At 32.5% G+C, this 27529-nt stretch overlaps 2 protein-coding genes across 2 annotated transcripts in view; both read right to left on the reverse strand.

Annotated features, from left to right (window-relative positions):
• LOC106065293 (fibrillin-2-like) overlaps positions 1–10804 on the reverse strand; it is a gene marked incomplete at its 5' end in the record, with an annotated part of 39350 nt that extends 28546 nt beyond the window's left edge. The window contains 10 exons of the mRNA XM_056004251.1: positions 717–878; positions 1160–1229; positions 2989–3191; positions 4458–4587; positions 5474–5616; positions 5769–5891; positions 7617–7883; positions 8791–9008; positions 9627–9756; positions 10549–10804. Of these exons, the coding sequence (XP_055860226.1) occupies positions 717–878; positions 1160–1229; positions 2989–3191; positions 4458–4587; positions 5474–5616; positions 5769–5891; positions 7617–7883; positions 8791–9008; positions 9627–9756; positions 10549–10804 (1702 nt within the window). The remainder of the gene's footprint in view (positions 1–716; positions 879–1159; positions 1230–2988; positions 3192–4457; positions 4588–5473; positions 5617–5768; positions 5892–7616; positions 7884–8790; positions 9009–9626; positions 9757–10548) is intronic.
• Positions 10691–27269, reverse strand: LOC106056137 (tolloid-like protein 2). Its single transcript, XM_056045479.1, has 11 exons — positions 27176–27269; positions 26634–26760; positions 24415–24650; positions 23415–23675; positions 23056–23184; positions 21553–21816; positions 16542–16674; positions 15663–15889; positions 14090–14359; positions 11926–12066; positions 10691–10821 (listed from the first exon to the last, which is right to left on the reverse strand). The coding sequence occupies exons 1-9, from the start codon at positions 27249–27251 to the stop codon at positions 14247–14249; spliced, it is 1566 nt and encodes a 521-aa protein (XP_055901454.1). The 5' UTR covers positions 27252–27269; the 3' UTR covers positions 10691–10821; positions 11926–12066; positions 14090–14246.
• Between the last annotated feature and the right edge of the window lie 260 nt (positions 27270–27529).

Below are 27529 nucleotides of genomic sequence, written 5' to 3' on the forward strand. Positions count from 1 at the left end.
AGATGGAGTATTTGTACAAATTTGTCCTAGCATATGGGATGAGGAATGTGCCTTTAATGGAAACTTTCTGTTACATGCCAAACAAATGTATAATTTTATGTATATTTATTTTAACCATTTATAGTTATCAATGACCCCAAAAATATGTCATGGGCCACTTACAATAATTATTATGTTTTTTTTTTCAAATAAGCTCATCTATATAGTAGGCTAAAAGTAAAAAGTAAAGTTCCCCTTTCTGACCTTATTGTGGCCTATGGTTAATGAGGGTGTCATGTGGTAAGCACAATGACCAACCGCCTTTACTTTTCCCTAACTAATGTCATGTACCCATTAGAGCAGGTGGACTCAGCAGCGCCTAAGGATCTAGAAATTAAAAATCCCAGTCTTCACCAGGGTTCAAACCCTGGACCCCGGTTCAGAAGCCAAGCACTTTACCACTCATCTACAGCGCCTCCTATAATATTGTGCCAATAAATCTTGTTAATCAGTTTCTCTTTGCTTGGATTACCTGTTTGAGATCTAAAAATTCAGTTTTGCTGAATGTTTCATTTCTTCAAAGTGTTTTCTTATAGCTTGTATCTTCACTCACCTACATCCTCAGTTTCAGATATCCATTGCACACACTTCCCCTCTACCAAGTGTTGCTGAATATAATTTTAGTTAATTTAAGCCTGCCAACTAGTAATAATTAATAGAGAGGCTTTTACTAGTACTTTTGTTGCCTTGTACTCTATCCAACTGACTGACTATAACAGATAGGCTGGACAATAAAGACTGAGAACCAGATATGCCAACAGTAACTAAACGGCCAACAACATAGGACCACTTCATGTATCCATATGGATAGAGAAAAATGACATATCCAGTCTTTTCCCCTGAAAAATAAATTTGGGATTAAAATTTTATAATAAAAGAGAACTAAAAATTATGATTAAATTAGGGAGGAAATAGGATAGAAAACTAAGATACCTAAAATAAAAACAATTTAATGATATAGACTATTTGAACAAATAATATTCCAAAAAAATTGTGAGAAAAAAAAAAGAAAGGAAAAAAGTTTGATTTATAATCACTTGTTGGTTTCAATACTTGATGTCTTTAAGTCAATTCATATGTATAAAATGAAAGTATAACAACAAAGCAACATAATATTTACCTACTAATTCCCCATTTTGAACTTCCCATCCACATATATAGACTGCCTGAAATGTGTTTGTCTCCTTTATCTGTGAATTAGAGTATTGAAAACATTTGACTAGACTTTAAAAAAAAAACATGAACGAAAGCACCTTTGACAGATTTTATATACTGTCCAAGAAGCATTTTGAAATCTCATGAGCACTATCCTATCTCAATATAAAATATAAATTCACTTGAAGCCTTTTAATTAGCCAGAAGTATTCCTATTTTAGGAAGCAAAGAACTAAAAAAAAAATACTATACACTTGAGTTCTGCTTAACAACTGGGTTAGGGACATATTTCATTGTTAAGTGTGACCCTAGAATTGGGTTAGGACCAAGGCTAACTTGAAATTATTGGTGAACACAGATGTGGTGGGGGCAGGGCTAGCCAGGGCATGTGACCATTGAGCACTGAGGGTGGTGATTTGAATACGGGTGAATGACTCTGGACCAGCAGAATGTTTTTTTTTGACATTCTGATGGTCGAGTGGTTAAGTTTGCTTTGCAGTGTGTTACTGCTAGGTGGTGTTGTTGTTTCCAAGGTCACTGATTCAAGCCATTGTCAGCAAAGCCCCATTATTTGCGTTGCATTTAATTCACTACTGTCTCTCATTTAAAAACTTGCTCCCTGGTACTGCTTTTCATTTTTGTTCATATGTATGTATCATTCATTTGTTTCAGCCCCTAGCTTCACAAAGCCAAGTGCTTAAACATTTAAGGCACCATGCACCCCTAGCTTTGATCATAACATTGTAACAAAAGCTAACAAAGTTCTGGTGCATATGTACAGTGTGAGAAAGAACAACTGAGTTCTTCTAATGAGCTTTCTCAGGCCAGCTTATCACAAACGAAACACTGATGTGCTGCAACTGCCACTGCACATTTTTAAAAATGCTGGACCATCTATCACATCTTTGAAATTAGGTCATATAGCAAAATTAATGGTTATTTGTGAAAGTCTTTCATACCTTTGAGTCATCATTAAACAGACCCATCGTTGAGTGAGGACTCACTGTATTGATTAATTCTCCTTACATTAATTTTAAAAGCCATTAAAGATAGATTTGAGTCAACAGCATTATAATAATAATAATAAGGCTTGTCTTTAATTCTGAAGATTAAGGAGGAATTTCCCACTATATAGTCAGTTCAATATTACCAACCTCTATTCTTGACAAGAATAACCTTTAAAAAAAAGTCAATAAACAGCAGTCATATGTTTGGACAGTCACAAAAAATCTAGTTAAGATACAATTAGAAGTAGGTTACTAATACCACATTAACAACCCCATCAATATACCTCAAGGTTTGGTGTAGTCAGTGTATATGTTTCTGCATTTCAAGTAAAGAAGAAATGAAATATTGAATAAATAACAAAATGAAAAAAGTTAATTAAATGACAAAATGGCATCTACATTTTTATCACTTGCAATATCTAAAACTTGAAAACTGTTTTTTTTTATAAATATGACCAAATTACCATTTGATAAGGATAAAATTCAAATTTAGCTCACTGAAAACCTGACTAAATGCATGAAAGTTAATATCTTATTAATAAGAAGATGCTACTTTAATTGCAAAATGGCTTGGGTCTCTGATCTTTTCTTTCACAATTCTTGTAGCTAATCAAAGGCAACTTGAAAACGCTCGGACATCTTTATTCAAGATTTTTTTTCTTTTGCAATACAACTAAACAATGCATTAAAATAAATTGCTGTAGCCCAAAGATCTTTTATTTCTTTGGTTTTTCACATTAAGATAACAAAGAAATATGACACAAACAAAATATTGCCTAAAACTTACTATGCTGGGTAATAATAGCGGCTGTACATTTTCCCAAGTTGTTATGAAAACAAAATCAACTTCAAAGTCATTCAACTTGTAGTACTCTTTAATATCGTTCACAGATCTGGTGACAACTTGATTCATTTTGGGTGAGTCCTGTTTGAATTTGGCATCAGCAAATTTCTCTCCCCAGTTGTCATAGAGATGATAGAAAACACGGCCTACGTAGATACAACGAAGACAAACTGAAACATTGTTTATGTACTAATTTTCTATATACATTTCATTTACAAAAAGATATGTTGGAATGTGGTGGCTGAAGGGTGAAGCACTTGAGTTCTTAACCAATGGGTTTGTATTTCATAGTAAAAATAATGACAAATGAACAATTATTTAAAGATGACACTCTTTGGCAAGAGAAATTTGACATCAGTAAACTTCTCTCCCTGGTTACCACAGAGATGTAAGAAAACATGGTATATATTATCAAGAGAAACTGAGAAATTTGTTGGCTTCATACTAAAATGTTGTAAAAATGTAAAAAAATGACAAATGAACATGTACATTTAAAATGACACTTTTTCGCAAGAGAAATTAAAGGCCAGTCAAGAAGTAAAAGAAGATTGCGCAAAGTTGGTCAGACTTCCTACCACAAGTAAGGGTGAGTCAAATCTCATAAATAAATATATCTAAATAATTATCAGACAGATATTTTTAGAGAAATGTTCCCTTGAAATGATGACAAACTAGGATGATCAAAGAAAGAAGCTCCACATTTTAAATTAAAGATGTAGCGAGAGCAAGAACAATTTTCAAGCAAAATGGGAAAAAAAATCCCTTAACTGCTGTAACAATTTTTTTTTATTTCCAAAATTGTGCTATGCTACTGTACCTATTTTTGAAAATTTGCCTATAAGATGATAAAAAGTGTCACAATCTAAAAATAACCAATTGGTCATAATTACCATTTTGAAATACAGAAATTACTTAAAAAAAGAAAAGAGGGTTATTACGTGCTACGAATGTTCCTAGATCAATCTATAGTCATGCATGACAATCAATGACTTAAATTCTGCCAAGTCATTGATTTTTCTCAAACTACAATTAAACCACTAGTTCAGCCATTACAAAGGCATGCCATTACATTGATTTGGTGGGATTTTACATTTTAAAAAATCTGAAATCAGGACTCATAGGAGTAGGCTTTTTTTTTTTAATAAGAGTATTTTTACTTCAACTGAAAGAAACAGTGAGAGCTGGATTAATAAGAAAAATATTGAGCTTTATTAGATCTAGAGCTAGAAAAATAGAAATAAGATTGGGACATTGCTCTCACGAATCTAGTCTTGAGTATTTTAGGTTTAAGGGATAAGGTATGGCAGGGTTAAAAAAATCTTGCCAAATTTAAGTTTAAAAATGAATATTCAGTATATAAAAGGAACATTACCTTCTTAATAAAGTAACAATAAGCAAAGAGTTTGACTAACCAGATTCAGGATTTATGTTTGTCATATAAGGTGCTATGATACTCTCTTCCTTGATACTTATATGGATGTTTGAAAAAAAGCCATAATTAAAAGTGCCATCTCCAAAGCCAAAAGCACCATTGGATGATACCTGTTGATCAAATAGCTGCTAGTTGTACTTTAAATCAAGAGATGAAAAATATATACAAGACAAAAAAAAAAACCTTTATTGATTTTTTTCTCAGTATCTCTAAGCCATATTTCCCCCTTTAAAAAAATCTTTGACTATCTCTTTTAAAGCTGTCAGCTAACAAATAAACAAACAGAGTTAAAGATTACACTCTCCAGTGAAATATTCCATTGTATTAGTTCAACCACCATAGAAATGCATTTATTAAGCTATTCTTTATATATGTGGCTCTGTAGAATGAATAACTTATTGTATTATATTTTTCTGTATTTAAACAACAAAATCTGAAATTTGAAATGCAAGGAATGTAGACTAGGATGATTTTAAAAAAATACTAATTACATGTTTGCATATTATAAAAATAAATCACCAATTTAAGTATTCTGAAGACATGTTGAAGTCAAATTTTTAGAGAATACCAAATATTTCAGAGTCATTTTTGATTATCAGCACTCTATTAACTTGTGTAAAAAGTTAATGAAACATATTTGTACAAAATATTTACATTTGAAAAAGACATATCTATTAGACAAAGTATGATGTTTGAGAACATTTTAAAACACTAAAAAAAAATATTTTTTTAAATTTACATTTAATATCTTTTTGAAGTTATGACAAGAGCAAAAGAAAAAAAAAAAAGATTTCCTGTTTTCCATTTATTCTCTTAACTGGTAGGCCTACATTATCATCTTTAATCAATTTTTAATCAGTTATTAAGTCATATTCTGTTTGTATAAACTTGTATAACCTTTTGACACATTGGACCATAACATTGAAAAACATTGCAATTGCTCCACATATTGTAATTTAACAAATTCTGTTTTAAGATGTAGATTAATACAATTACATGAACAGAGGTTTTGATAAATTCTCCAAAAGGTGCACCAGATGTCAGATATATTGGTCTGCTGATGTTCTTAAAGCCAAGTTGAAAGGATGTATCTTCTAGTAAAAGGTCTCCATTATTTGTTCCATATGGATACAAAGGTACTAAAATAAAATAAACACATTTTTAAATAATGTAATTTTAATATGATGTTATTAATTTTTTTATTTTTTATTCATTTGTTTAATTTAAAGTACTTTAGTTTGTTTTTTTTTAAATACAAAAGACTAGACAATCTACATTTTAAATATATTACCATAACAAACTAAACCAGTGACTGCATCTAATTCCATTCCTTTAGGACAAAGACATTCCTCTACACCAGGGCGTAGAACATGACAAGAATGGGAACATTGTTTAATAATACATTCTTTGCTTTCTGAAAACATAATGAAAAAAATATATTTATTAAATTTGATGCTTATGTAGAACTTAATATGGCTAACTAGTTGTGACTTATCCATACACTAACCAACCCCTGGTGTCCTGGAGGAGGTCTGGATTATGATGTAATAAACTTCATTTCTGAAGGAACATCCCAAATTTATGTAGCACAAAAACTTTTACAAAATTAATCAACTTTATCAGTGTTTAGATAATGCTTATAGTGTGTTGCTAATAACATTAACTTGAGTTTCACCATTACATCAAGGCCCAAAGTTTAAAGATGATAGCATCATATTTCATCACATTTGAGGATGACAAAGCTATGTTCCGCCAGGGGTCTGCATGTGAAACACTAAAAAGCATCCATCATGTTATTAGGTATTACATTATATTTGGGGCATAAATTTGGGAAAAGTTTATAAATTTTTTTTTCCTTAGCGATGATGGTGTTATTTGTACAATAGACAGACAAGAAATATATATATATATATGAAATAATTAGTTGATAGAAGAGTGCCTTATGAGGAGTTTTATTTAGTAAAAGTTTTTCGAACTTATTTTGAGTGACAGTGACAACAGTGGCTGGATTAAATACTTTGAATTGCATCCAGTTCTGATCAACTTCTTGGCCTACGCTGGCGTTCTACTTGTTTTTTTTTTTAAGTTAGCTGTTTTTTCCACTTTAGACTAGTCAACACTCTATATTGGACATAACATAAGGTCTCAACTATTTTTTTTTAATGAAAATACAATTCTCTAGGCTAAATATTAACCATCTCCAAAACTGTTGGCTACAAAGGCTATAGAATGAATTAGTTCTATCAGCTCCATTGTTTATAAGGACCAAGTTAACTCATTAGACTAGAAGACAAGCCTTATTATTATATATATATATATATATATATATATATATATATATATACACATATATATATATATGTATATAAATATATATAGGTATATAAACAAGCTTATAGAAATATTTATAAATACATACATTTTTTTAGCCATCATTGCAATATGTATTAGTTTAACAGGAAACTATATGAGTATGTATGTATATATATATATAAAACAAGATTTAATTAGGTAGTGCTTCATGCTAATTAATAATTTCATAACATGTGGTAATTTATGTACAATGTAAGGGGACTGCCTATTGATCAACAGCTGCATTCAGAGTTGGCTGTACACTTAAAAGTTATTACTTTTTGTAAGCTGAAAAGTGGGCAGTGTAATAAACGTGTCCCCAAATATGTTAAGTAGAGCAGCTCATGGTTGCCAGTTTGCTTTGTGAGCATCTAGCAGCAGGCTTCTAAAGGAGATAGCTGGATATTTCTAAGACTGCAGGATACACATTTGAGACTTAAAAGAAATTGAATGTAAAGAACGGGTAAAAATAGTGAAAAGATAGCTTAAACCAACTACAAGTAGACAATAATTATGTCAGGGTGTGATGTGGCAAAATATGTAGATCACAGCTTGGACTGCATTGCCTCATAAAATACTGTATTCCTCCTTAATCATCAGTCTCAAAGAAGAAAAGTCACATATGTGAAAGTTATTAGAATGAAAACATACCATCATGCTTCACAGATAGTATTAAGGAATAATATAATATTTAAAGATTTAGTTAAAAAGTTCTTTTGTAGGATTATTGTAGGACAAAATAAACCAAAATTTTTCTAAGCATTTAAAATAATTGGCTTTCACTTACCATAACAAGATTGATTAGCAGAGGCCTGGACAAATCCCAAATAGCATTTACAAATGTAGCTGCCAATAGTGTTGATGCATTCAGAGTTTGGTGGGCAGAGTTTGTTGACACCCTGGCATTCATTCACATCTACTGAGCAATCTCTCGACATCCAACCAGGTTTGCAAACACACTCCCCATTGGTGTTGATACAGAGGTCAGTATTTTCTTTAACACACTGACAACTGTTTTCACAGGACTGTATTCCGTAGGTAAAACTATGGCATTCTGCATTCAAAAATGTTTTAAAATACTAAATAATACACACTTCTAAAAGATGGGTATAACCAAGTATGGTGTTATGTGTATCAATCAGGGACTAATGCCAAAAGCCCTTCAACTGATGGGCTATTATGTCTATGGTCAGTATTCTCCAACTTTATCACCCTCAACTCAGTAAGCACTATGAAAGCATTGGTTCTGATGATGTAGGCCCTATTAAAACATTGGTTCTGATGATAGTACAGTAAAGCTGACTGACATAGTGAAGTGAAAAGAGTTATTAGAGCTGGACAAATGCTCCTATTTCCCATAGCAGTTAAAAGCTTGAACAATAAACCAAATATGGAACCATCACCAATATGAAGACTTAACCCCCCTAAAAAAAAACAAGGAAATTAAACAGCTAAAATATTTTTTTAAAACCATATTGTTACAAAAATGAAATAATTTAGGACATCTTAAGATGGACAAAAATGTTTCGATTTTTTCAGCATAGTTCGACTAGACAGTAATATTTCTCTTATGTTTTATAAGATTTTAAGAAATATTTGATTTTTTTAAACTTTCTATAACATTGAAAAATAAAAAAACTGACATTAAACATGTCAAAATGTGAGCATTAGGCTAAAGATCTTATCAGTTACTAATTCTTATTCATAATTTTAATTTAAAGAAGCAATAAAAAAAAATTGAAAAAAAAAATGTTTCAAACTGTTTTTATATCTTCAAGATCTCAGGTGGGTTTTAGCAAGATCTCAGTGTTCACTCATTATATAAAAAGATTTTCCAGCTACCATACTTTATTAATTTGATAATAAAAAAGGAAAAAAAAAAACAGAAAAAAAAAAATTTAAAGGGGTAACAAACTATGATTATAGGCCTAATATTGAACTGCAGAATATAATTATATTACCATGTGACTTATAAGTGCCAATAATTTTTCCAGCATAATAGCTTTTTTCATCTGATCTAAACACAACATACATATGGTTTCCACTAGTTCTAATAACATTTGGCACTCCATTTCCACAATAGTGACCTATAAGTCTGGAGCTTTCATCAATTCCATCAAACACCTCCATATAGTCACTCTGACAACTACTGTCAGTGTCCGTGTGGAAATAGGAAAACCTGTCCGAAATGAAAAGAAAATATGTATTGAAATTTCTAAATATGCTATGTGAAACAATAACACAACATGTAAAATAATTTCTGTCAGGATTGAAAAGAAAATATGTATCGATATCTCTCAATATGCAATCCACAAAAAACTAAAATAACATAAAAAAAAAAAAGAATTTTTGCATGGAAAATCACAAAATTTATTGCCATTTATCATTTTTTTTAAAATGATACAATTTCAGATTCCTGCACATAATAAAGATTGTTTAGTAAAGCAGCACACATCACATCATCTTAAGAATAGTGTATTAGAGATTATATAATGTTTTAATTTTTATTTTCAGTTTAATTTTAAAAGGGTTTTCAGAAATGAATCAGCCAGAGGTTAAGGTGACAATGAGTCAGACAAAAGATAAATAATTGCAAAATATTACATAAATGGCTGCCTGGTCCTATGAGCTCTGGATTGCTCCAGATGTACCAGTTTCAAACCCTACTTACCAACCACCATTCACTATCCTCCTGCAGGAGGTTAGGGCTATGCTGCAATAATCTTCCTTTCTAAAGGAATGTCTAAAAACTTGCAAGTCAAACTTACAAGCAATGTGAAAATAAATTCATATTTACCATAAGGAAATGACTTCTTTCATCCCTACTGTAATGTTCCAGCTACAGTTGGCATTGTTGATGTAATTATAATATCCAAATTGTGGGCTCATGATATCTCCTGTCCCATTGTTTAGTTCATATGTGCAATCTACATGTATTTCAAGAATTCAGTTTAGATATTTCATAATTAAAGGGAAACAATGGATGGTTTACATTTATCAGTTAATACACAGAAGTGTCATCTGCTAATATTTTTAAAACAAAAAGAAACATATTTTGCTAAATTTAAAAACAATTACCATATTTTCACGCATGTACCCGCATTATACCCCATTCAAAGAATAATTAATAATCGTTATTACCCCATAAAGAAGCTTATCTTACAATTTGTGCATTTCAGTATTTAGAAGTATAGAAAACCCTGCATGTGAAGAATTGATCAAAGACCCAACATGTTTCACTTATTGGAAGAAGAGAGTTTCGTTGGCTTCACTAACTATAGCAAGGACAGGGACATTAATGAGACTAGCAATTGATTGTGGAGGTATTGGATGCATTGTAGTCTATACCTTTTGACATTACCTGTATTGGCAAAATAGTTCAGTTGTTTACTTACTTGTCACAATTATTACTGGTACATTAATGATTCTCTGCGCATTGGTACCATTTGTTTTCTAGAGGTTGATAATGAGATATTTATAAAGTTTTCCAATTAACATTTCCCAACCACACAGCAAACTATAGGAGGTAGAAAGACACATCGATGTGTCCATAGTTTATGTTAAGCTATATTTATGAGTAAAATAGCTTTTTTATACCTCCCATAGCTACCATTTGTTTGTAAAAACTTGTATAGCCTGCGGGTTACATGCATGAAAATATGCTACTAGATATAAAAGGGTCCTAAATTTTTAAAACTATAATTGCTTTATGTTCTTACCTAGATGATAACAAGTACCATTCTCATCTGTTAAATAGCCATCTTCTCCGGTGCAAATACATTGGTAGCCTCCATAGCTATTTATACAGTGTGAATGTGGTTGGCAGCTATATGTTTGCAAATAACATTCATCAACATCAGCACTACAATAAGAGCCTGTCCAGTTTTTCCAGCAATCACATCCTCCAGTTACAGGGTGACACAATTTTGTATTATTAATTACACAATCGCAATTCCACTGACAGTCAGGTCCAAATTAAAATGATCTACAATCTGCAATACAAACAATAATATTTACAACATGAACATACCTTAATCATTTATTTCAGCATATTTTTTAACACTTTGTTCATCTTCCAACCCTTTCAGACAGAGAGTATTGTCCAAACATTATTGGTAGAATATGATTCACAAATAAATTTATTTAAAGAAATAAAAGTGTTTATTTTTTATCATTTTAGGAAAAAGGTAACAGTGCAGCAATGTGATTTTAATTGCATGTATGACCTAATTAATTAGGAAAAGATTAGATCAGGCCACTGCCAGAAATATTGGGGACCCAGACAACTGGGTAGCCGTAATTCCCTCTGCCTTCCCATTGCATGTAAAAAAGTTTTAAATAGGTATACATGATGCAAATAAAAAAGGGGCCCCTTTTGTTGGGGCCCTGGACTAGAGGATTGTTTGGCCCCCTGGAATCTGGACTGATTAGATGTCTTGGAAATTTCCATTAATAGTAAATATAAAGAGAAAATAAGATCACGCTCACATCTGCAATATTTTAAGTTTTAGTATCACTGCCTGGTATGGCAATCTGAGCATTAAAAACGAATATAAACTTTATAGAATCCTAAATGCTGCTGGTAAAATCATTGGCAATGAAACAAACCCCATTTGGGCAGCTGTTTGACACAAACATCTATAAAAAAAGCTAAACAGATTCTAGAAATAAAGATCACCCTTTGGGTCATGATTTTGTGATTTTACCATCACAAAAGAGATAAAAGACACTGATAGCAAAGACAAACACACACAAAAACTCTTTTGTTCCCCTGGCAATCAAATCATTAAATAGAAACCTAAAAACATAGTTATAAATTATAGTTTTTTTTTGTTTGGTGTAATGCACAAATTGTAAGACAAATTTCCATAAGGACAATAAAGATTATTATTATTATTATTATACCTGAAAAACATCTTGTTTGAAAGAAATGCCAATGTTTAAAAGAAGTTTTGTAAAGATTTTTAACATAACTATTAAAATTATTTAAAATAGAAAATGTCAGGTTTTAATTACACTTATTGTACTAGGTCAATATTTTCTCAAAAACACTGGCTATAACTAATTCTCGGACGAATCAATCTTTTTCAGCTTACCAATACACTGATCTCCTTCTAGCTCCATTCCTACAGGACAATAGCATCGTTCAATTGATGAAGCAGTCTGATTGTTAAAAACACTAACACAAACATGAGAACAGTTCCTTGTGTTACAAACAGTTGATAAGTTGTTGTTTACTGAAATTAGAAATGAAAAAACAAACAAAAATTATAGAATACAATTTGCCAATGTTAAATTAAATTCTGTGTTTAATTGTATTGGAGGACATTTTGTTGTGTTGGTTAAACACCACACTAGTTTTGAGTTTTATTCATTTATTTTTATGAAAGCAATTTTCTTTTCTTGTCGGTTTGTACATTTCGCCACATTGTTCACATCTAGTCAGGTGTGGTATGGTCTTGAGGATTATTGTCTCATAATCTAGAAATTTCTATAAATCAAATAAGAAAATAAAACTAAAATGTTATTTAACCTTGGTAAGGCCAATAATAGAATATGCATCCTCTGTTTGGGACCCTTGAACTAAAGAAAACATTAAGAAACTGGAACAGACAAAAAATAGAGCAGTAAGATTCATAACTTACAAACGAATATTCACATTTGATCATCAGAGTAACATCTTTAGAAAAATCACTAAACTTAGAAAGCCTTCAGGATAGAAGACTTAAAAGTAAAGTAGCAATTATACATAAAACACTGAACCATAATCTTCAAATACCAAAACAAAATTTAATAAAATACTCAGAAAGACACAAAGATAAAGGCACATTCCTCATTCCATATGCTTGGACAAATTAGTACAAATGCTACTTTTTCCCTAGTGCTATTAGAGCATGGAATGGGTTGCCTGAGCTAGCCAGGAAAACCAGTGACTTGCCAGAATTTAGGTCATTGGTTAATATGCATGACTAAATGCATGACGCGTAGGACATAATCATCTTCTTTTTTTAAAGTAACGTCTGTGTTATGGAGGATAAGAAAAAATTTAGTAAACAACCTTAGCCTTATTGCCTTGGATATTTTCTATATAGAAGAACTGTTGTGACCCTATTGTAGGGTAAGTTTTATATTGACACTAGAGTTTGTTGTTTTATCTTCATATGGTGGCAGTGTAAGGTTGTTAATATTGCAGCTGATTCTAGCTTTGATTTATTGCCAGAGTCAATGTTGGTGCTCTGTTTATAATGCTATTGGCAGTGTTGTTGGTAACTCCATTATTGGTTTAATTTTGTGCTGAGGATCATCTCAGAATTACGTCACTACTGACTCTGATGCTACCGTTATAAATGCCATGTAGTTGCTAGAGTATTGATGTTGATGTTAGAAAAGAGGTCTAACAAACAGTATAAACTTTGTTTTACATTTTTGTAGTTAATATAAAATATTCATGTTTTACAATATATGTATTCTAGATCTTTATATGAGTAAATCTATACCAAGCATAATTAAAGTAAAGTAAAGTTCCCATTTCCGACGGGATTGCAATCTATAGGATGTAAATGTCATCTGATTTTGTGCCCCATGGTTAATGAGGGTTTCTTGTGGCCAGCATTATGACCAACCACCTTTACTTTTCCCCAACTAATGTCAGTTTACCATTATAGCTGGGTGGAAATTAAAAGTCCCAGTCATCACCAGGATTTGAACCCAGAATCATTGTTTCAAAAGCCAAGCGCTTTACTGCTCAACCACCACACTTCCAACAGCGCATAATTGATCATTGAAATTTACTACATACATAATTAAATACATAAATATTAATACCTAAATTATTTTCATAATAATAAATTCAGTATTTTATTTTAAATCATTATCCACATATGTACTTTGTGTATGAATATGTGTGCATAGTGTGTCTGTCAGCTGAACTTGAGAAATATAATTAGAACTTGTCCACTAAAATTTATATGTTATCACAACAGAAGCAATGAAATAATAATACCTTGTAATAACTACTAAATTTGAAATATGTTAACTTTAGCAAACCCTAGACATCCAAGTACTTAATAAAGTCTAATATACTAATATTAAAACTATAATCATCAATAAGAGAGACTTGACAAGGACTCAAAAAAGAACACATTTTATTGCAACAAATTTGACTTCCATAACAGAAGAGTGAGTATTCCACTTAAATAAAGTAAACTTTAAATTAAAAAAAAGAGACAGAGGCAACATCTAATTAAATATTTAACTTACTTATGCAAGTGTTGTTGAGGCTCATCATTAGACCTTCCTTACACCTGCACTCATAAGATCCTGGCAGATTGAGACAATTGGAATAGTCAGGACATAGGCCTACGCTATACTTTGACTGGAGACATTCATTGACATCTTGATCGCAGTAGGTACCAAATCATCCAGATTTACAGATACATTCCGCAGTGGTACTATTGCATCTCTCTGTATTATTTTGTACACATCTACATGGCTCTGAACAGTTAGCATTGTACATGAATGGATCACAACCTAGAGAAATGAAATGGTGACATGTAGTGGTCCTACCAGTGGTCTGATCAATCTTAGATTAGAGTGTGATATCAAAATTTTACTTGAGTATATAATATTCTAATGATAGGCCTTATGATAGTTTCCATCCTGCTCAGTCAAAAATCTAAAAAATAAAAATGTAAAAGTAGTCTGAGTGCTGGTATAAGTAAAAAAGAAATGGCCAGCAGAGTCTGGGAGCACACAAAGTGAACTGTATTGACCGTGTCTCACTGTTTTGGGCCTGAGCAAGGATATAGTTGTCCAGTTGGCTCATATTTCGCACAGCTATGAAGAAACTTCCACTCAGGTTACCCCCCACTGTGGAAAAGAAGAGGAAACCATGTCTCATATTCTTTGTGACTGCCCTAGACTTGCTGATCTCCATCTCAACACTGAAACCGCAAATTCTTGACTTGTATGGTGACATAAATGTACTATGCAAAACTGTAGGGTTTCTGTCCATGAGAGGATTTGAGCCTCTCAAGCCTTCACTAAAATGGAGTTTGATGATGATGAATGATAGGGCTATAGATCCAGACTTAAAAGACAGTGTGCAAAATGTTTTTGAATATCTATTAATTAATAGCAATTGTTCTTATATTAAGGCCTACATATGGAAATACCCAATAAATATCTGTTCATAATATGATTTTCAAGACCAAATTAAATTTTATAAGATAATATTTCAAAAAATTATAATGATCAAACAGAAGTTTTCCAATGCATATCTTTTCCAAAAGATATTATACATCAATTGTCAAATTTCTGAAAAAATTGTTGGAGCAGTCAAGGTTTTTCCCAGTTCTAATGAATTTGCAAGGTGAATAGAGGAATTGTAATAAATTATTTAAAAGAGCCCTTTGTAATGGTTATTTATAAAGCTATACCATGATGCGTAGAAGCATAAAAGTTTCCCTAAAATGTAAATTTAACTGAGTGTTCTATTTTAAATAAAGAATTGATAATTAGTAGATAATTAGTATTGAATACAATTTTAAGAGACAAAACTTCATGTTCTTAAGGATTAAATTTTTAGTACATCACATCCTGAAAAACTGTGTTCACAAACAACAATAAACAATTGTGCAATACATATAAACATAACAAGGGACTAATAAATAGAATATTATCAACTAATACAGATTTTAATAATATATTACAGCCACCTTTTAGTTGATACTTTCTTTTATGGTAAAATATCATCTTCCAAATCATAAAATGGTTAATGAAGAGAGTGAAAAGAAATATGACACTAAGATAATGAGAAGACATAATGGCTTACTATGAGTCCAGTAGGTAGCATTAAATCCAGCAGATTGGTATCCATACAAAGAATAACACTTAGCAGGAATTCTAACTACTTTCATTTCATTTCCTTTTGTTCTGATGATTCTCTTTGGTGATGGGTTATAGACATATTCTAATAATGTGGATGTGTCATTCATGATATCATAGATTTCCAAGTAACTGTACGTCCCACATCGACTATAGAGATTAATGTACTGAAAACTAAACACAGAAATCACATGTATCAGTTTATACCAATTCAAATGGGACACATTAGAACATAACAAATTTAATATTGTGCTGAATATTACTTGTTTTAAGATAGCAACTTCCGAGATAGAATACTGTAACATAGGCCTGTTTGCGTGCATGTACATATGTGGTCATGAATTAAAAAGCATGACAAAACAGAAAGGTGAAATATATATCTATATATATATCATATCAAGAGAGAAACAGAAGAATTACATTCATTTATGTAAGTAAAAGAGGCTATCATATAATGAAATCTGTTCCTGAAGTAACAACCTTAAAGTATTTTTCTTAAAACAAATCCTAATAGCCTTATTTACAATTTTCAGAGCACATGTAGTTTACCTCTTTTTGTTAAGAAAAAAAAAATCTTATTCTTTTTACTTTAAAATTATCTCCCAACTTAAATGTAACACTTCCTATACCTTAGAATAAAAACAAAACACTACAGACTATATTAAATAGTTTTTTCAAATAAAATATATGTTGATTGTCATAAACAAATAATAATAAAACTCTAGGTGCTAACTATAGACGTCAAATCAGCTGTTTATTCTTACACCATCTTGGTTGATAATAACAGTTACAAGGGATGTTATATATATATAATTACATTTTTTACCTAAGAGATACAACTTCTCCAATGGGTGCCTTGATAGTCCAACTGCATTCAACATATTTATAATAATTAGTAACTTCTGCATGTCTACCAGAAATTATAGTGCCAAAAGTCTCATTTAATACTTGTCCACATTCTAAGTAAATACAAAATAAATTATTAGAACTTACCTTTACATATATATATATATATATACATATTTACTAAAATTTCCCTGTACTATCATCAGCAAGTCTTCTTATAAATTAATGATACTTGTTTTACTACAGACCAATAGGTTATTGTAGACAATTAAACTTAAGAATTTATAAACTGAAACTTCATGTTGAGTAGACATTGAAAGCTATCTTTTATTTTTTATCTCCTTTCAAGTACTTTTTACAAAAAAAAAAGAAACATCTACACAAATAATCTACACATATTGATGAAACTACAAAAAAATCAAACAAAGCATTAGGATTTATTAAAAGAAATTTCTATAAATCAAATAAGAACATAGAACTAAAATGTTATTTAACCTTGGTTAGGCCAATAATAGAATATGCATCCTCTGTTTGGGACCCCTCAACTCAAGAAAACATTAAGAAATTAGAACAGACACAAAATAGAGCACTGCGATTCATAACAAACGAATATTCACATTTGACCAGAGTAACACCTTTAGTAAAATCACTAAATTTAGAAAGCCTTCAGGACAGAAGGCTCAAAAGTAAAGTAGCAATCATACATAAAACACTGAACCATAATCTTCAAATACAAAAACAAAATTTAATAAAATACTCTGAAAGACACAAAGATAAAGGCACATTCCTCGTCCCATATGCTAGGACAAATTTGTACAAATACTCCTTCTTCCCTAGTGCTATTAGAGCATGGAATGGGTTGCCTGAGCTAGCCAGGAAAACCAGTGACTTGGCTGAATTTAAGTCAATGGTTAACATGCATGACTAAATGCATGACGCGTAGGACGTATTCATCTTCTTTTTTGAAGTAACGTCTGTATCATATAAGATAAGATAAGATAAAAGGCTCTTTCTTTTCTGACTTAGAAGTGTTTAAGTCTTAAATCTAATTAACATGCACAACTAGATCTTGATTAACTCTTATAGGGCAGGGTTCAATCTAGGAAAGTGAAGTTTAGAATTTAGCTGTAATCACAGACTTGAAACCTGTGGCACAGGCTTTGCAAACCATTGGCCTCCCAACATTGGTAGGCCTACAATCATTAATGCTTTACACAATATTATTATATAAGCTGACCCTACAGCACCCTGCCACCCAGGTATTAATGCAGTGGATACCAACAAATAACATTAATTACTAAACTAGCAACATCATTATGGAATGGCAACTCTAGATTAGCTATATATATATATAATATAGTCTAGTTCTAATCTAGATCTAGATTCTAACTGAATGATAGAAATGAACAAATTGAATGAAATTGTTTCAGTACTGGGACAAGTTCTAGATAAATAGCCTGCGAAGTCTATGAACTCATGAGGTGGTAGAGGCTGCCCAGGACTGAGCAAGCTATATATATATATATATATATATATAGGCCTACCACAGTTAAGGACAGGCCATAGCACTGTCATGTTGGTTCATATTTCCCACTATTCAGGACAAACTTTGATTCATAGCGCTGGGGCCCAGGGCAGACAGGAAGAGGAAACCGTATCTCATATTCAGATCATTTTGAATTTTGATTGCCCCAGTCGATTTGCTTATAATCTGTCACATTAGGTCAGGCATAGGCGGCCTTAGCAGAGCTCGGGACCCTGGACGAGTGTCATATATGCGGGGCCCTGAGCCTATATATACATATACCATACGGTGACGGCGTCACATCACACTATAATCATATGAGTTCGTCCGCCTCTAACACTCGTATGCTTTATTTTTTGCTACTAAACATAGTACCTTATTACGTAGGTACTGTAGCCTACTATTGGCCTTTCACTAATTATGTTAATAAACGTAACTAATGGTAATGCTTAATAATCATTTTGCATGAAAAATCCACAAACTAGTCTAGATCTAGAGATGTAGATAGACTAATAATAATTTCTGCTAAGCTGGAGTGGGAAAGTATTAATTACGGTGGAGAACCAGAACTTTTGCAATAACCAAATTAAATTAATTAAATAGTTGCTTAGACGGTCGCAGTCGGTTTCAGTCACGGAACTTTCCTAGCTTGTCGCTTTGCACTATTAATAATTTCATGTATCTTCTCTCCCGATGCACGATCCGAATGGCAAAGAACAATGTGAATGTGTGCGATGCAGAAGCCGAGAAGGGCAATACCACAGGTTTTCAAAATAAATAGTGAAAAACAAATATATTTTTTTTAAACACTGGCCTATGTTTCTTTATTAATTGTCATTAAAAAATCAATTTTTCAAAAGTCGGATTTATGTGACAAGAAAATGACGAGATTCTTTGATGTAGAAATAAGTATAACATAGTAACTAGTTCAAACTTGATCACTACGCGTTTTCCTATGAAAATTCTTTATTTACAAAATAAAAGATGTTAATTGGTTGCTTCCGCACTCCTTTTATTAATCCCATGGTGAACTGGTAAACAATAAAAGGTCATAATTAAGATGCTGTCTTTATACCGAAATTGAACGGTATTTGAAAACAAAAAATGTCTTGTTAAGACCTTGCATGATAGGCCTAATTAGCTTAGATGCCGGGAAGGTTTCCAAAAATATTGAGTAACAAGTCTTAGTAAATGAGAACTGATCTTGATTGCGAAGCTGAAGGTGACAAGGAAATCTACGATCGCGGGGCCCCCTTAGGCGCAGGGCCTGGGGCAGTTGCCCCACTTAAATTGCCATCCCCTAGGGCGCTACTGAGGTCAGGGAGTACAACTTTAAAAAAAAAAGGAAGTAGGCTACCCCAGATGTACCCGACTTTCCTCTGTATGGGGCAGATGATGTAAAGGTCATTTGTCTCTGTGGCCCACGGTTGAGGATGGTGTCATGTGGTCAGCACAACAACCAACTGCCTTTACTTTTCCCCAATTATTGTCAGGTCGAAGCAGGACGTTTTGGCGCAGAGGTTTTGCCGCGAAGGCCATTTTTTGTAAAAGAATGATATGGGCATATCTATATGTTTTGTATGTGCGTTTGTGTTGAACGTATTTTCGTGCTACAGAACAAGAGATACTTTTGTCCGTTATTGTTGGTATTTAAGTTTGTTATATAATTATTGTCTAAATCACTAATATTACACAGGAATAGGCTGCCATCCATACTTCACAGTATGCGTGCATGAAATAGTCAGAGTTATTAAGACTTTTGTTTCGTTGGGAGGGAGGGGTAGAATGTATACTTTGTTTATCTTCGTATAATATAGTGAAAAAAAAAACTGTTTATTATACATTTTTAAACACATTTTTAAGCGAAAAACATTAGTAGTTTTTGTACATAAGTTGAATAATTATTTTTTATATCCGCTAACAAAACTTATATTATGTGAACTATAACAAGTCCATTAATCAATGTGACTAATCATTTACTGCATGTAAATGTGTGTTTGTGTTTCACATCGTTTTTTTTAATAAACATTTTGGTTTGTGTATGTCTGTTTATTAAGAGGCCATTTTTATTTTCAAAAAAATTTTTTTTTAATTTAGGCCTACTACACAGATAAAAAAAAATGAAATGATATCAAGAGGAGTGCTAGAAACAGATTGTCGTCTTACCCGCGAGAGAGAGAGAGAGAGAGGGGGAAGGGGTGGAGGAACGAGTATATGCAAGGAGTGAAATGTGCCCAGAAGAGAGGGGGCGGGATAGGTGTCATAGGTGATGACCAATCTGAAGGATATGATCGCCAGACGCATGACGCAAACGACCTGTGCTCGGTTTTCGTTTTGTCTTCATTTGTTTGACTTAACTCGCGTCAAGGGGAGATGTGTCACCCAAATCACCCCTAACCCAATTTCTCAATCTATATCTTAGCTTGTTTGGATATTAAACTAATGTCAATTCTTTTTTTTTAAATGTCTTTTGGAAAGAAATCGAAGAATGCCATCCAGTGCTCTTAGCATGACTCACATATAATTAAAAGGGGGGGGGGATAGCATCTCACTACCATTTAGGACACTTACTTATTATATATTCATGAAAAAATCAAAAACCTTATTTAAAAAATCGCTGGACGATGTTAGAACTCATACTATACATACAATATTATAGTAGAGTGAAATAAACATTGTTATAAAAGCTATGTGCTTATTAAATTATCATCAAATTATATCTCGCGCCAAAACGTCACCTGCGACAAAACGGCTGCGACAAAACGGCCGCGCCAAAACGTCACGTACCGTTGTCAGGTACCCAATTAAAGTTGGGTGGACTCTGGGACGTGCTAATGCGTATACCAAAATTTAGTTTAGTCTTCTATTGAAAATCTATTAATGTATCAACAACTTTAAATGTGTCATAAAAATTGAAATTCTTTTTGAAGTAACATGGGAAGGGTGGTGGGGAGGCTAAGTACGCTTGAACGGGGCTTGGCTCAGCTATCTATGAAGGGGGCTCGAGGTTGTGTTTACTGAGCGCATAAAGGCAGCACGGAAAACCTTCTCCCAGATACCCCCTTCCCCCACTGGTACACAAATGAGATTGGACCATGCTATAAGCATCAAAGTAGCACTACATAAAAGCTATAATTTATTTTATTTAACGCCTGTAAGATAAAGAGATTCATGACATAAAATTGGATTGAGAACATATTGTAATAGGCCTATATTTGCAAAGATTTTATTATTATTAGCTTTTATTTAATGTTTCTTTTTCCTATATTTTAAAAACACTTCAGGACAGTGAAAGGTTAAAGATAAAAGAGCCCTTAAGATTTCAAAAGGTTAAGGGGACGCGATCGAATTTTCTTTTTTATGGTTTTGTTGGGGGGGGGGGTGGAGGGGTGCGCCTCTGATAAAAGTTTGAGAAACACTGCATTTTAACATGTTTTCTATTATTATTTTTAAAGAGTTACAGTACCTTTACATTCTGAATCCACTGATGTTTTTTCGTATCCCGGTAAACAGAGACATTGATACGACCCCTGAGTGTTGTAACATTGAACGCTAGAATTACAAGGTTGTCTCATTAGCGTACATTCATCGACATCATCGTTACATGTTGGACCCTGCCAGCCAATGTGACAGTTACATAGGCCATTACTTTTATTACAAGAAATAGAATTAATTCGATTGCAGTTACATGTATACTGACAGTCTTCTCCATACCTGCTTTCCTCACAATCTGAAACAGAGGGTTTAAAAAAAAATGCTATTTGAGCATGGACTGGGTTGCCTGATCCAGCCAGGAAAACTAATGACTTGGAAGAATTTAAGTCATTGGTTAACATACATGACGCGTAAGACGTAATCATCTTCTTTTTCGAAGTGACGTCGGTATTTTATATATACTTCTGACTTCTACTCTCCAACTTCATTAGACTATGAAGAGAATATTAGCTAACAGGAAGAATTGAAAAAAAAAAAAGCCTTTTAACTACGTATCACCAAGGAAGATAATACACTGTTCTCGCTGTTGTAAATTAATTAATTAAGGACATTTCCAATTACACATATCCCAGTTCCTGAAAAATTAATGTTTTAAATTATATCTTATCTTATAGATTACAGACGTTACTTCAAAAAAAAAGAAGATAATTACGTCCTGCGCATTTCATGTGTCAATCTAGTAATGCATGTTAATCAGTACTCTGACAAGTCTTTGGTTTTCCTGGCTGATTCATGCAACCAATTCCATTATCTAATGGCACTAAGGAAGAATGAGCACTTGTATGAATGGTTCTAGCGAATGTAATTGAAGAAGAATCTCTTTGTGTCTTTCTGAGTATTTAATTAAGTTTTGTTTTTCTTTTTGTAAATTATAGTTTAGTCATTTGTGTTTTATGTAGCCTATTATACTTTTATACTTTTTCAAAATACTTTTTAAAAATACTTTTTTAAAATACTTTTTTTATACTTTAAAAAATACTTTGTAATCCTTTTTCAAAATACTTTTAAAAATACTTTATAATACATATTTTTTAAACACTGTTTAAAAATACTGTATAATATTAAAAAAAAACTTTTTAAAAATACTTTTAATACTGTCTTGATTTACTTTTCGTTGAATTTCCATTAGAAATGAAGACATCTGACCCTACATACCTAACCAAACCTACTGACGGCCGTGTGATATGCGCTCAGGACACTTGTCCCGATGCTCCGGATTCGAACCCTACCCGCCACTATCCCCCCCCCCCCCAAAGGAGATAAAGGCTAGGGATAATCTTCAATTCTGAAGGAAAATCCGAAACACATAAAGCAAATAAAAATAGTTACACTAACAATGTTTAAAGGATCTTAGAGACAACCCGAAGAACAAATCACTTAATCTAACCGCCATCCATACTTTAGAGGAACTAGTTGTTTTTTCCCTAATGTTCATCATCAAACAAAATGTATCAAGGATCTGTTAAATACTAACCGAAGCAAGTGGAATTATCCGTGGAATTCAGCTTCATTCCTTTGGGACAATAGCAAGTCTCTATTTCTGGGTTGTCTGGTGTCACACCACAAGCATGAGAGCAATTCTTTTTAGTACAAGTCGCAGAGTCTGAACAAAAGTATTACAAGCAATATATATATATATATATATATATATATATATAGATAGATAGATAGATAGATAGATAGATAGATAGATAGATAGATAGATAGATAGATAGATAGATAGAAAAATCCTTCAATATCTGTAATATATAAGATAAGATATCTACAGATTTACATATCGTTAGTTACAGTTTCACTATCAGTTCAAGTCAAGAAAGTACAAGTTTAACGTACCAATACACCTGTCATCTTCGAGTGTCATTCCGATTGGACAAACACAATCATGTCCTCCTGGTAGACTAGTGCAATTGGAGTACGGTCCTGGGCATGTGTTAGGTTCTGTACAATAATTCTGAAGAATCGAACAATCAGAGTACATCCATCCGTTTTTACAGTAGCACCGACCATCAAAATTGCCACAATAGTTCGTGTTATTTTTGTGACAGATACACGATGTGTTGCACTTTTCGTCACCGTACATGAAAGGGGGACAATCTGAAATCAGTGTGATATTGTAAAGTCCTTTCATTAAGTTGTTGACGTGTGTGTAAACACCATCCTAGTGACAATGTTAATGGCTTACAAATGTAAAATCAATCTAATAATATATCTGTAGATTATATATGTATGAATTGTGGCAAAGTCTGCCGCTCTAGAATTGGCTTGCTTAGTCATACCAGATTCTGCCCCGTCTCAAGATTAAACCAAAACCTGTGACTCATTTGGGCGCATCCATTGCCTTTCCAAAGAGAGGAAGCCATACTAAATTATATATGTAATTTTAAAAAATTATTCATGTAACTAGGACAGAGTCAACTATTGTATTTACACCATAAGAGTTCCTCATTATCAAATGTGCTGACATTCATGTACAGATAGCATATATTAACAATATATCAAAGTAAGCAATTGTTTGGATGGCGGTGTGCATGGCAGGGTTATAACAGTGCGTTTGGTTTACAACTATAATACTACTATATTATTTTGTGATCAAATACAAGGAGAGGCATATAACTAATTGTAAGCGTTAACATTGTGTATGCTGTCACTATTAAGAAGTATAACCGTTGGCGAGGGAGTTAGTATTGCAATGTTGGTGTTCGTTGGGGTATTAATTATTTAATAGAAATCCTTTATGGACCACACTTTAAAGTGATAGCCATGCTTATTGTGTTCTCTAGTTGATTATAACTAACAGTACTGGTAACAGACATTTGATCTAATGTATGCTTACCATGTGCCCAGTAGGAAGCTGTAAATCCAGTTCTTGTAACCCTGTCGTCAGATTTAAAGGTCACGAGCATAACATTACTTGACGATCGAATCTTCACTGCAGCCAGACCAGAGTCACTAGAGAAACCACAGTATCGGCCACCCAGTCGAAGATCATTCTCAGAACGGCCATCATAAACTTCCACATAGTCTTTGCAGCTCTGATCTCCAGTTCTGTCCAGGTCAAGCGTTTTAAATCTGTGTGTAATTGATTAGTTGATAAAATTATATATTTTTTAAATAATCACTTATGCACATGTGGAACAAAAGATATTATTTATATAGTTCTAAAGTCTAATTAATGGTATTTACGCTAACACATACGCAACGTACAGCAAGAATCTGATAGACTGATTTCATTAGATTATAAAAACATGTTAGGATTATTTTAGATCAGTGGTTCTCAAACTGGGGTCCGCGGACCACACGCGTCCGCAAGACGACCGAAAGGGGTCCGCAGAAAGATGAATATTGTATACAATTAAAATAACTTCTTCGCTAAAAGTCATTTCATTCGATATGACAACTTGAATAATAATTAACTGGCCCCTCACTAGTGTTTACTATTGTTTAAATTTCTATGATGACCTAAACAAAAGATTTTAAAATATTCTTCATTTGGAAATGAATTGTTTGATGTTAAGTCAGTTTCTATTTTTGATTCTTAAAACCTTACATTTTAAAACATACCTCTTGATTAATTGTCAAAACATAATCGAAATTATAGTTATAGTCATTATAGTTGAGCAAGAGTGAATATTATCTTATAGATTGATTACAGACGTTACTTCAAATAGAAGATAGCTACGTCCTCTGCATTTCATGTGTCAGTCTTGTCACGCATGTAAGTAGCCGACTCGACAAAAATAACAAACCAAAATACACTTTTTTTGTCGGAATATATATTTCTAGCGGAAAATGACAGGGGTGGCTATATAATGTGATCTTAACGGTTTACACTGACCCTATAGTGGTGTCACTTGTTTGAATTGTTTTGTTAGCTATCTGATGTAATAATGTAGCCATCATGTAGCTGGTGTATTTATAAAGGTGCGCTTGAAAAAAAAGGCGTTTGAAACCTTACAGAAAAAGAGATCTGTACAAAAGAATTATTGGAAAACAAAACTGAAGTAATAATAAATAAGGATAATTAATTATAATAGCAAGGGAAATAATCTTTATCCCTGAGGAAAGATTTATATGAAAGCACACAAAATATACATTCATGCGACAATGTCACTTTAACATTATATGCTAATTTTACATCACAAAACTTGGATTTTATTCAATAATTTTTGTATTGCTAAGGGAACAAAAGAGATATTGTCTTGAGCATGGTATGTTTTATCTTGTACTTGTTCTACGTGTTGCGGTCCTGACCTCATTCTTTGTTTAGAATGCTTTTTTTTCCAATAGGTTCCCAAGTGGGGTTTGTATGTTGTCAATGATCTTAATACTAGTAGCCTCTAAGCTTTTATTCAGACTCACTGACGTAGCATCCATGGCGCGAAGGGGTTCAATGAACACGGGCCCATGACCCATAGGGGCCCACAATGACACTTTAAATCAATCAAATTCTTATATAGGCTAATGTACTTAGTGCTATTACAGTCTAAGTGAAAACAACAGGAAAAACAGGACGAGACTATAGAAACCATAGATAATTAGACAATCTTCCGTGTTCATAGGCTCTTCGCAAGCAGAGTGGTTACCGTGTTGGCATGAGAGTCCTGGGAAGGCCTTGAGCCATGAATTCGAATTCAGGTCATTCCTTCCCCCCTTTTTTTTTATTTTTATACATTCTTTTTTATAGTTATTCTAAATCTATTACAAAATTAATTACATGACTGATCCAAACTAATATGCTTAATATAAGCTTTTTTTTTTATTTTAAGTTTTTAAAAATTATATTACTTATTTTTAATGTGATATTATCTGTTGGAATCATATTAAGGAGAAATAATGGTTAAGTTTGTGCTTTGTGAATTTATTTAAAAACCGTCTTTAAAATAAATAATGTTGTCAATCTGCATGGAGTGAAAATATCTGGATGCCTCGTTGTTTTCATTCGAAACAGATCGAAAGGGCCCGGTATATAAAGTAGTCTTATATTTTAAGGAGTTAGACAAAAACATCTGTATTTACTTAAGTCAATAACTAGACAAAAACATCAATATTTACCTTAGGTCAATAACTTGTCCAGAAGCGACAGTGATGTTCCAAACACAGTATGCATTGTTTGGGTAGTTGCCTCCAATGTTTGGGGATGATAATGAGCCTGCTTGACCAGTCAATCGCCCTCCACAGTCTAATAGTAGTAATGCCTTTTATTACAATATTTTATAGACATATATATGTATCTTTCTTATTCCTGTTTTTCTGTCTGTCTTTCATCCAATCAATCAATCAAATCTATCTATCTATCTATCTATCTATCTATCTATCTATCTATCTATCTATCTATCTATCAATCTATCAATCAATCAATCTATCAATCAATCAACCAACCTATCAATCTATCAATCAATCTATCTATCAATCAATCTATCTATCAATCAATCTATCTATCTATCTATCAACCAAAAAATCTATCAATCAATTTATCTATCTATCTATCTATCTATCTATCTATCTATCCATCCAATCACTCTCTCTGAATATATAAATGGTAAATATATAGGCCTGTTTATATATATAAATATATATAAATCCCAAACTCTCACTTATTTCAATGGCGTTGGCACATATAGCAAGGTAAAATATTACAATTAACAACACTGGAGAATTTTCAGCCATCATCCAAGCATACTAGACCATGTTGGTATTAAATCTTTTCTATTAAAGGGTAACCTTTATATACGCTTCTATAATAATCGTTCTCAGATAAAAAACAATTACTCATTATCTAACAGGAAGTATCGAGACCTAGAAATCTAGCCTATACTTAAACCGATATTATTTTAGTGCTGTAAATTCAAACGCCAAAAAAGGGTAAGAGTACCAGAGATATAAGGTATTCCTTTTAGAGTGCAGTGATTACATTTGATCTCGCTAAGTGAATACTTCGAATATTGCTA

This window comes from Biomphalaria glabrata, chromosome 11, assembly GCF_947242115.1.
Source record: "Biomphalaria glabrata chromosome 11, xgBioGlab47.1, whole genome shotgun sequence".
Classification (NCBI taxonomy): domain Eukaryota; kingdom Metazoa; phylum Mollusca; class Gastropoda; family Planorbidae; genus Biomphalaria; species Biomphalaria glabrata.